The 12112-nt window shown below is 33.9% G+C and overlaps 1 protein-coding gene across 4 annotated transcripts in view; it reads right to left on the bottom strand.

The window, feature by feature from the left end:
* The window catches only part of FOXP2 (forkhead box P2), a gene marked incomplete at both ends in the record, with an annotated part of 302479 nt that overhangs the window by 172456 nt on the left and 117911 nt on the right, over positions 1 to 12112 (bottom strand). For all 4 annotated transcript variants that reach the window (XM_080701894.1, XM_080701895.1, XM_080701896.1 and 1 more), the window contains one exon: positions 7504 to 7593. In XM_080701894.1, coding sequence (XP_080558020.1) covers positions 7504 to 7593 — 90 coding nt within the window. The remainder of the gene's footprint in view (positions 1 to 7503; positions 7594 to 12112) is intronic.

Here is a 12112-nt window from a genome sequence, read left to right as displayed (position 1 = left end):
AATGAGCAACAAACAACTAGGGTAATTAAAAATACCAATGTTGCAACTCAGCTGGACAGTGTTTATGCCTGAAGGTTCTTGTCTTGTGGATATCAACTGATATATTGACAGGTCCTATCTTTTTTTTTTTTTTTTTTTTTTTTTTGGTGGTACTGGAGGTGGAACCCAGGGGCTTTCTACCTCTGGGCTATATTCCCAGACCTATTTTATATTTTTATTTGGAAACAGGGTCTCACTAAGTAGCTGAGGCTGGCTTTGAACCTGCGTGATCCTCCTGTCTCAGCCTCCCAAGCGCTGGGATTACAAGTGTGCACCACCACGCCCGGTGACAGGCCCTATCTTTGAAAAACTCTTTCCTTGGTCTTCCTTAATAAAGTTTTAATTTGATTGCTCTCTTCTCCTTTCTGTTTTTCCCTTTTGCTTTGAACACATGGGTGCAACTGAGTTGCTCTTTGTAAATTATCTTTTTAAAAAATTTCCTTTACTCCTGCAGATTCATGTATAACATCTGGATTACCCCATAAATATTTGTCTTTAGTTCTGATCTCTGTCAAGCCCTCCCCCCGATTTTCTAAAGCAGAATAGTCTGTATACAGCCACACAACCCTGAATGCTCTTGATCTCATCTGAAAGCTAAATGATTTTTTTCTGTGTTTCACTGTTACTTCAAACTCAAAAAGTCCAATACTCAGTTCATATTCATGCCTAAACAGTTTTTAAAGGTATTGCAGATCCCTGTACTCCCTTCCCTGAAGACATCTTCCAAATGTACCACTGCTTATTAGGTCATCATCAAACATTTCTGCTGTCACACCACTTTCTCCTAAAAGACTTTTAATAAACCCCACTACCCAAACTGTAACCTACAGATTCATTAACCTGGCATTTCAGGCTCTATACAGTTGGATACATGCATTTCTAGCCCACTAACAATTCACTCCTTTACTATGATATCTTTACGCCGATTAAAACAAACTACTTTCTACTTATTCTCACCTAACTACATCCCACAGCTTCCTCTCTTTTCATCGTTGATGATATCTTTGGAAAAATTCTAAATCAAAAATGTTTTTCCTTTTTTTATTTACCAAATTCCCTTTGTATAAACCCAACACAGATGTTACTTCTCTATACAGACTTCCCTGATCACTTCTGCTTTAACTGATTTTTTTTTCCTTAAATACTCACTTTACTTTCTGCATTTCTATATCACATCCATTAGGGTCTAAAATGTTACCTGTAAATAGGTCTCAATACTTCCTTAAATGAATCGTAAGTCCCTGAAGACATTACAACATTAACCACTCAGTGTACACTCAGTGAATGAATTCAACCCTCTCTTACTTTATACAGCACAATCTCCCCATTTATTGTTTGAACAATGGTTCCTTGTAATCTATTATTCCACAGGATCTGTGCTAGCTACTGGAGGTGAGTGGAAGAGTTACAGTTTCTGCTGTCATAGAGCTTTCAGGCTAGTAGGGGAGATATGTATTAACATATGTTTGTGTGTGATGAGTGGGAAGTATGCGTGCCACTGATCCTATAAGTCGGGGCATTTTTTTGGTGGTAGTGGGGATGGAACCCAGAGGCTTTCTACCTCCAGGCTATACTCCTAGACCTATTTTATATTTTATTTCAAAACAGGGTCTCACTAAATCGCTGAGAGCCTCACTAAGTAGCCGAGGCTAGCTTTGAACCTGTGTGATCCTCCTGTCTCAGCCTCCAAAGCGCGGGGATTACAAGCCTGCGGCGCCACCATGCCCGGCTTAGTGACTGACTTTGATACATTTAAGTATATTATGTGCTTTAGAGAGTTTCCCTCTTCCCCCTTCCTGTCCCCTCAGTTAGGCCACCTTATTTGCTCCTCTATAGGATCTCCTTCTTCATCTAGAGTTCCTCCTGTTACCCATTTCTCCCTACTAATTTATTTTAAAACAGGGCCTTACTAGGTAGCTGAGAGTCCCACTAAGTTTTGGGGCTGGTTTTGAACCTGTGAGCCTCCTGTCTCAGCCTCCACATACTGGGATGACCAACATGTGCCACATGTTGGGCTACCTTTATTTTCATTTTAGAGATGAGGAAATAAACCCCAGATGATCAAAGTTACTCTATTCAAAGTCAGACTTACTATAGGCAGAGGCAGGCTTCAGACCTGAAACACATGCTCTTTCTCCTACACATCATGAGATGGATATGTGTGAGGCTTTCCAGTGATGGGTGTATGCCTGACCCTCCTCAACAGGGTGGCCTTGAATAGCTGGCCATGGGGGGAAAGATTACAATAGTTGAAAGATTGTATTCTATAACATGAACATAAATCTGCCAGTTCAATCCTGTCATTTAGGAAAGAAACACTCTCTACTGGAAGGCAAAAGTCAGGACCACATTGGGCACTGTCTATCCTTACAGTTGGTAAATTATATTCTTCTCATTTTATGATGAAGAAACAGTTGTAGTAGACTTACTCCTTATTTTTAATATGCAGAAAACATTAATAGCAAAGACTATCTTTAATTTTTTTTGTAAGTTTTCTACATCACAGTAGATTTTACTCAAACCTATAAACTTCCTGCAAATGCTACATTCAGTATTTGGAAGAAAATGTATCTTGGCATCTCTCTAACTCTTATACACTAGAAATTAATGTTAAAATATTCATATTCAATTTGCTGTGGAGGGTGGTACATACCCATAATCCTAGTACTTGAAAGGCTGAGACAGAAGGCTTGTAAACTTGAGGTCAGCCTCAGCAATTTAGTGAGGCCCTCAACAACCTAGTGAAACTCTGTTTTAAGATAAAAAAATAAGCCGGCCGTGGTGGTGCATGCTTGTAATTTCAGTACTTAGGAGGCGGAGACAGGAGATTGCACAGGTTTGAAGCCAGCCTCAGCTACTTAGTGAGGCTCTCAGCAACTTTGTGAGACCTTGTTTCCAAATAAAATACATTAAAAAATTATAGGTCTGGGAGTGTAGCCTGGAGGTAGAAAGCCCCTGGGTTCCATCCTCAGTACCACAAAAATAAAAGTAAACAAATAAATAAAAATAGGGCTGGCAGTGTAGCTCAAACATAGGTGCTCCTAGGTTCAATCCTCAGGACCAAAAAAAGGAAAGGAAAGAAAGTCTATTTTATTCTTTATTAACACATAAATGGAATGTCATAATTTCCCAAAATATATTTAGCAGCATCCAATCCCATAGCCCTCAGATATCATTTTCCAGAATATTTTATTCAGTATAAAATTATACATTTTATACCTTATTATTGATTTTTAATATAGATTATGAACTCTTAGGATCACTGATTAAGTTATTACAGAATCTTTAGTTTTATCTACCGATGTCACTTCTTAAATGCAATTTACAATATTATTTCAAGGAATTTTTTTAAAAACCGAAGCTTCCTTATATGTAGTACATAACTATTGTTTCCATACATAAGGAATTTAATCTTGTCATTCTGAAGCATTATTTCTGGTTGTTGCATGTTGGCAAGAAAGTGGTTTGCAAATAAAAATAAATAAAAAGCCTCATAACCCTTAATTTATAAGCTAAAATCCAACAAGCTAAGCCTAAACTCTCAAAACTAAGATGCCTATCACTTACTTCAAAACAAAATGAATCTTTAGCCATGGATTTTTAGATTGAGTCTATCAATTAGCCCAGAGGCTTTAATTTTAAAATGTTGTAATTTTCTTAGACTTACATAATTTGTGGCAGAATCAAAATAAGACTCCAATGTTTAATTCACTTTTGCTTAACACTATTCCACTTTTGAACTTCCTAAGAAAGAATTATAGAGATTTTTCGATTTTTCTATTTTTAAACTACCTATTGGTAAGAAACATTTATATTAGATATTAGCCTACAAGGAAAAAAGTGATTACAATGCTATATACTAATATTCATCTAAGATAGCAAAGCAATGTAGTTTACCTTAGATTAACATCCCTTGAGATCATAAGTCTGTCTCATGGCTATAAATATAACAAGAACAATAATGTAGCCAATTTTCATATCTAAAATAAGTAAATTTGTCATAGACTAGAAAATTGAGAATGGATTTTACAAAAATATTTTTAAATTTACAGGTTCTGGAAGTTACGTGTGTGTGTGTATGTGTGTAAATTTTTTAAAATTTAATTTAATGAAATTGAAAACATCAAATACTCTCTTTGGCTAACTTTCCCATTATGGATCACTATGGGTCTATAAACCCAGGAATGCTAAGAGTAGATATAAAATAAAATGAAAGGCTATCTTCTATCACTAGAGAATGTTTTCTGCAATATCTAGTGAGACTATTTAGAAGAAACATCTGGTAGTGTTTAGGTTAACATCAGCTCTCATTTGCATCACAATTTATATATAGTATTCATCAGTATCTCATTAATCAATGCACCTACTGATTGGACCTGTTCAATTGATGTCTCACTGAGTGAGGAAAATATGTAAACACGTTTCCAATACATATATTCAGATACTCTGCATGGAGATGAAGTCCCTACTACAACTGGTACTCAAGCTTGTCAGGTGTGACAGTTGCTTTACTTTTGCAGGAGACATCCTAAAATCAATGCCATCTCTACCACAAAAAAGTAAAAAAAAAAAAAATGAATTAAAAACAATAGCATATAAATACTGGTGTGCTAGAAATAAACTCTGTATCATACTACACTTCAAATCTGGCTAGCACTTCTTTTTTTAACATTTTAAAGCAATTCAGATGAGCAATAACATGTAACTGAATATTGTTATTGTGATTTGAACCATCAAAGCATTCCTAAAAATTTTTAAATTTTTGGAATGTATAAGATAGTTCTTTACCAAAGCTATATCTTTAAAAAGTATCTCTTTTTGGTCTGCTAAAGATGTTTTGTCTGCTATGATAAACCCCTCATTTATCTATTAACACCAAATACATTGCCTTGCCAGTAAAGATTCTGAAATATTTTCAAATATTCTTTGGAAATGTAAAAGATAATCTCTACTGACTCTATTATGAAAGTTTGGTTAAACTCTTAAGTACAAACAAACAAAACAAAACAAGAAAAATAATTTATAATGTCAACTTTATATATATGAGTAAAAATTTTAACAAAAGTATTCTAGCATTTTTTTAACCCAAGTGGCAAATTGTGTAACTCAAGCTAAACAGTATTTGCAGATGCAAGAATAAGCATTATCCTAATATCCCCATTTGAAAACAGATGTGTAAGCTAGTATGAAATGCTGTTAGGTTTTTATTAGATTTTTAATACACTCCCAGCATGTCTACAGTTGCTAAGCTTATCAAGTACTAAGAAATACAAAAAAAATCTTAGCTCATGTTATATTATCTACAGTGTATATTTTGGTGAACAAATAAGTCTTCAATCATTATTTTTGAATTCTCATTCATAAAAACCAATGCCATGTTCCTATGACATTTTAGCATGAGATCCCACTAAAATCACAAACAATGGTAAAATGCTACAGCTTTATACTTTATACAATGATGATAAATTCAGATTAAGATGCATCACAAAATAGTTAATGCAAGTGACACAATGAAAGTCTTGTGGTATGATCAGCAACTGCAATTGTCAATAGGCATTTATAATATAAATCATCCTTTCCTACTGGAATAACAAAATTGAGACTTGTACTAAAAGTATATTTATACAGTTGTTACACGAACAACTCTCATTTTAGAGCCATTAATGTTTCCACAAATGCGCACATTTTTAGTAAAAGCTGTGTATATTTTAGTTAATCAAAGTACCAAATCTTGACTTCCAATAAAACAACAACAAACTGTAGAAAAACTAAAGCCCACCATTCTTTTCAGGGACACTCTGGTAACCAGCAATAGGGAAAATTCTACTGAACTTGGCTTTGGAGAAGGAGCGATTGAGGACTCCTCTATTTCATCAAGAAATATGATAAGATTAGAACAATAAGCAGTGTTTCTCAGACATTTGAAACAATAACATCTTGCCTATCTTTGGCTTACGCTACCAGCATCTAAATTTCTTTTTCTACACCAACAAGGGAGCAAAATTCCCACTGTGAAGCTATAGTGTAGACCAACATTTCATTTGCTGCCTTCTTAGACTTACACTAGGCTCAATTTTCTGATATGCAAATTCATGAAGAGACTCGAGGAAGCAGATAACTGTGGAAATACTAGCTTGTTGCTATAATTTGGAGAGGATATGATGGTGAGGAAAGTATCTCATGGAATTATTAAGTAGTTAAAATAAAAGAATGTTAAATTTCTTTTGGAAAAGAAAAAGAACTATAGAATCTTACATTCTGGAGGATTCAATAAAACTTTCCCTTGTAACTGTGGCAGACATCTGTACCTTACACTCTGTTGAACAATGTCTGTCACCAAGTCTCTTTATTCCCACTCACTCCCCACGAATAACTTTGTGTCTAAAAAATAAATACTCTTCTCAAACTTGGTGAGGCAACATAAATTGAACTTTAGGTGGTAGGTAATGTCTCAACTGTGCTTGCTCAGTAGCTTCTAACTGTCATAAGCACGAGAAGGCTATCATCGATGATTTGGTTGCTGTTTTGTGAATACAGTAAAATTTGTGTATTTTGTAAAAATACAATGTATTTTTTGTGAATACATCTGTGAATAAAAAGAAAACAGATAGCTAGGCCATTAAAAGAGATTGTTTCGTTAAGATAAATCAACAGAGATATTTATTAAAAAAAAAACCCTAAACTTGCCTTATTAAACCTGTATGTAACACATAATTCAGGAAAAGCGTTGCTTATCTCTCAACAAAGCTGATGGACATGATGAGAGATGTTTCATGCAATTCCAAACTGTACCTTTTAAACATTTTAAAAATACACCTTAAAATGATTTTCAAAAAAATGTTTCATATATTTTGCTTAAAAAGACTACCACAATGGTTATAATCTGTAACAAAAAAGTTACTTTAAAAGACATACATACTATCAGCTTCACAGGACAAATATAGCCAGTAAGGACAACAAACTCCAGAATGTGTTTTTATAACTGTAGCAACAGCAATAACTCCTTGGCAAACTCAAACAGTTTTTTTGGCAGTCCTGGAGGCTTTCTGCATTTGTCACTCGGATACAACTGCGGAAGGGGTGTCTAAGACCGCTTTGTTTCCTTCAACAACAGTTTACTATTATTTTCCTCTTAAGGAAGAATTTTCACTTTTTCCCTATGTGTGAATAAAAGCCTATTACAGTCCTACCAGGGAATTTTATACAAAATCCTTTATACTTATGTATATCCTATGTGGGTCCTATATAAGTTTTGCAAGATTCAAATCTATGCTAGTAGAAGAATATTTTCTAAGACGAAATAATGAGTTATATTTTGGAGTTAAAATTTATCTACATAGGCAAATGTAATTACACACACACACACACACACACACACACACACACACACACCTGGATATGTGCATATGATTATCATAAACATCTTTTAAAATAAGAGCCCAAGGATAGGCGCACTTCGCTAACCTGCAGTGGTCTCTGTTTGTCACTGCTTTTAGGAGATTTCAATCCACTTGTTTGCTGCTGTAAGAGAAGTTGTCTTGCTGCCTGAAGAGCCTAGAGACAAAAAGAGAACAATATCTATACACTTTGTTGAAAGTTATATTGGTTATCAGTTATTCTTTAGTAGTATATATGAGAAGCCTCATATTCCTTTTATAGTCATTATTCTCTTTTCTTCTGATGTGCAAAAAAATTCACAACACACATGTGTGCAACTTTATTAAAATCATGAAGATGCATGTAATCCTGCAGGAAATAAATTTAATTTGTTTAAAGTGCGTAAAGAAAAAAAATGATAAACTGCATCAATAACCCCATTTCCACAAGGAACTTGTCTTTGAGTGCTCAACTAAAATGCCCACTCCCTTTTAAATTATCATTCAATTTGCATTTTCATATTGCAATTTTGAAGCAAAAGCAGTAGACTTCAAGTGTTACCGGAAGCTGTAATTAAATTTGACAAATCAACATCAGATTATCTTGAAAGTGAATTAATAAGGATTTTCACTAAAGATTAAAAACACTTTTTTTTTTGTACTTACAATTCAAGGGGAAACCTCTCCTCTGACAAAATAAAGTGCAGTTTTAATGCCAAATAAAATTGAGTGGTTTTCATTTGCATTCTTAGCAAAATCAGAGAACAAAGAAATTACCACTCAACCAATCAGGTTTGTTTCTATGTGTGACAGAATACCAATCAAAATAGAAGATGTTTTCATTTATTTTTATGTTTTCTTACCCACTCAGGAAAATAAAACTTAACACAAGAAACTAATGTAAGCATTTCATTTATTGGAGGAAGGACAGTTTGGTAAATGTACTATATGAACTATAAAAACTAGTACCTAAAACAAAATACATAAGAAACTGTTTTAAAGGTAGCAGTAGAAACTAATATTAAAAAAAACTTTTTGTGAGACTATTTAGAAATCCATTTTCTATCTTAACAACTGAGTTCAATGACCACTAGTGATGAAATTTCTCGACACATAAAACTAAAATAAATTACCATCTTACTTTGTTACTCGCTGTTTCAGAACACAAGAGAATTTTTTTTTTCATAATGGGAAAACATCATGAGATCAATACTGTCCTATAATAATTAAGATTCTCAGCTGATAAAAAGTACAATTTTGATTGGAATCAATGATCTGGTTTTTAAGAGAGTTTCTAGTATCCATGACAACAGTTGCTTTGACAAGATGTGCATATGGCATTACACTGCCAGCTGGTGTGAACAATGTTTGAACTACTGCATTGAGATGCTGAGCAAACAGAAAAAGTTGCCACGTCTTAACCCTCAGGGAAGGCAGTCATCCCCTGATCAATTATGAAAAGACAGAGAGAGGGCTGCTACAGTCTGGCTCCAAGCAAGTTTTCTGAGAAGGCAGGCAGACATAGAAACCAAAGTAAACAAACTGAACGCACTAGCACCATCCCCTAACAACACTGATTTGTCTTCCCAGAGCAGGGTCTGGCAGGGTTTGTAAAGCACGCTTTTCACATTTGGAGGCACACTCGCTCACAATGATTTGCCTTTTGTTTTTTAAACTTTTCAAGTAACCACAAGTCAAACTAAATATTTCTAAGGATGGCACATGCCAGTGAACTCAGGAAATTTATTATAAGACTTTAGTTTGAAGGAAAACAAAAATTCCTTGTTATTCCTTTATTATTACAAAACTCACTAACATATTTCATGTAATATTCTAAATATTAGACATCTCTTCTTTTAATTGCAGCTTGTAAAATAACTATGAAACTTTCAAAAGGAAATCACTGTACTGTGACTTAGGCCATGTCTATGTAAAAGCTCTCCAAATAAAAGCAGCCAATTATTTTTCCTGTTGATGCCAAAATCCAAAGCTTGGTTATTTTTCCATATACTCTTATTTTTCTCCTTTTGAGTTGATTGTTTTGTACATAAATAGTTTTCATTTGCATCCAATTCTGTAGTCATTTGTTATCTTAAGGAATTCTAATGAACATACTTTAGAACGTTGGAATCATACATGAGTAGGACTAAATGTGAGAAATAATCTAGTCTGACCTTCTAACAAATGTGACAGATGAGGCTCAGAGCAACTAGTTGCTTTGCTCAAAATTATGAAACAATTGATGAGTGCTTTCTTTAAGGTCTCCTGGCTTAGTGGCTAGAGGGTATTTCATGGAGCCCTGTTATCTCTACTCTGTCAAAGGGATCCTTAGACAGTAATGAGTAAGATTTTAGTAAAGGGAAGATGTTTACACCATCATGAAAAATTCTTCACCTTTAAAGTGAGCATATCTACTTTCGAGAACTTAAAAGAAAAACAATATTTTTGCATCCTGAATTTATAAATAAATAAGAAAACTATCACAGAACATAAAATCTTTTTGTGGATAAGTGTCCCCATCATCTTTAACTTGGGTCTCATTATGTATTCCGCCAACACCTGATAGAGCTCTAGACTACTGGAATATCCTAATATCTAAATCCATTATTACTAGTTGAACTTCCAAATTCTAGATTTGAATAAAACCTTACAAATTGTTTTGCTTAGCTTTTTCATTTTGTAGATAAGTAACAGACACACCAATACTGTGATGATTTGCTTAAAGTCACAAAGCAGTAACAGAACTTGGTCAAACCTTGGGCCTTTGCCTTCAAAGAGTGGACCCTGTCCACTTCAATACCCTGCATTACATGGTTTCGTCTTAACCCAAGGGAGTAAGCCAATAGGATATGTAAATGTCCAATAGCTATTATAAAACACTAGAAAATTTATATATTTTATACTTTTGCTCATGAAAATATCACTAGCCAAAGCACACATATACACTGTTGGCAAAATAGTAATATAATCGTGAAACATTACATGATATAGCTTGGTAAAACATGGTTCTACTTTTTTTTTAAGATTTAAAGAAGTTTATTAAAAAGATAGAAATACAGAAGATAGGTACTGCCCCATGCCAGACTGCCATGGAGGGGTGACTCGAATGAATACACCCTGGTTCTACTTTTAAAGTAGTTTTTCGCATGTGTTTACAGTTATCTTTAAAATAGTGGAGGCTCATCTTCCAATACAAACACTTATGATAAGTAACTGCTTGCTTATTTCAACATTCTTTTGGTAGAAAGAGTGATAGTTATAGTAAAAAATAAAAGGTAGGAGAACAAAAAACAACTCCAAGAGATCAGGGATAATTTAAGACCCATAAGCAGAAATCTGTGGCAGTTTGCATTCTAACTGCATGCTTCATATGGTGTTTTTATCTCCAGTATTCTGGATAACACTTTGGAACTGAATTTCAATAAACAATTGCTCAGAGATGTTTAGCTCATCTTTGTAATTTATTATTGCAGCCACTCAAAAGATGAAAGATTATGAGAAAAAACATTTACATCAATATAAGATACTATGTGTCAAATTATATAAAAATATTAGTTTAAAAACCACTTGCCACTTCTATTAATAAACAGAAAACATATAATCCAGAGCTATTCATAAAGTTCTGTGAGTCATCTGGGTATTTATTTGGTCATTTTTCCTCCTCGGATTAATTTAGAACAAAAGGTAAAAGCTGTTTACAAAATTTCCTTTAATAATAACTGAGTCTGATTCAAATGAACACCAAGAAGGAGAATTCTAGGGCAGCCAAACCTATCTAGTTTCCCAAAACGCATTTGTTTCTAATTAAGGGTGCACTTAATGAAATTATCTAATTGTAGTAAAGCTAAAAAAAAAAATAGGATATTTTCAAAATTGGGATCAGATTAAAGATTTTTAAAAAGAATAAAAATATTTGTAAAGAGATTAAAGGAATATATTTTTTTACTAGTGAAAGGGATATATGAATGTACTTGTTTTTCAAAAACCAGTGAATTTTGCTTTAAAATATTTATTGAAAACATGAGTCATAACAGTTGCTATGTAGTTTTAACTAAACTAAATTTTGTAAAGAAAGCAGAGTTCTAGTATATCACTCTTCCCCAGTAGTAGTAATTTTTTTGTGTGTATGGTATGTTAGTGATGAACCTCACAAACAAATAATTCTACTGAGTAAATGATTGGGAGAATTTAAGATGCAAAGCTTTGAAACTGGTTAAATTCCTTTGCCCCCACCCCCTGAAGGAACATTTAAAACTTTCTCCAGAAATAAAATTATTTGAGAATTGTTTAGAAACACAGAGTAAAACCAAAAATGTTGAGTATGCAAAGGTTTATAGAGAACTTTTCTCCCCCCCCCAAAATAAATATATATATATATTTTTTGGGAAAACAGACATCACTCATATCTCTCCCCATAAAAATAGGAATGCTTAACCTATCAGCCTGTTGCATTTGAGACATTAAAATGAAAAATGACATCTACGCCCATTAATATCTTCGATGTATAAACAGCACAGCGTGACACATTCTTGAGAGCTGAAGGCTACAAAATCTCTCTGAAACATAAATAACAAAGCACTCAGAAGCATATTTGATGTTGATATTCATCTCTGAGAAAGACACTGCTGCCTGGGCTTCTTAGGAAAATAGATGCAGCCCAAATGGATCTCCTGTAATTGGTTTCAGATAGCGAGGTC

Source organism: Muscardinus avellanarius, assembly GCF_963383645.1.
Source record: "Muscardinus avellanarius genome assembly, chromosome: 9".
NCBI classification, from domain to species: Eukaryota; Metazoa; Chordata; class Mammalia; order Rodentia; family Gliridae; genus Muscardinus; species Muscardinus avellanarius.
The sequence above is the reverse complement of the archived record's forward strand: the minus strand, read 5'-3'. Positions and strand labels throughout refer to the sequence as shown.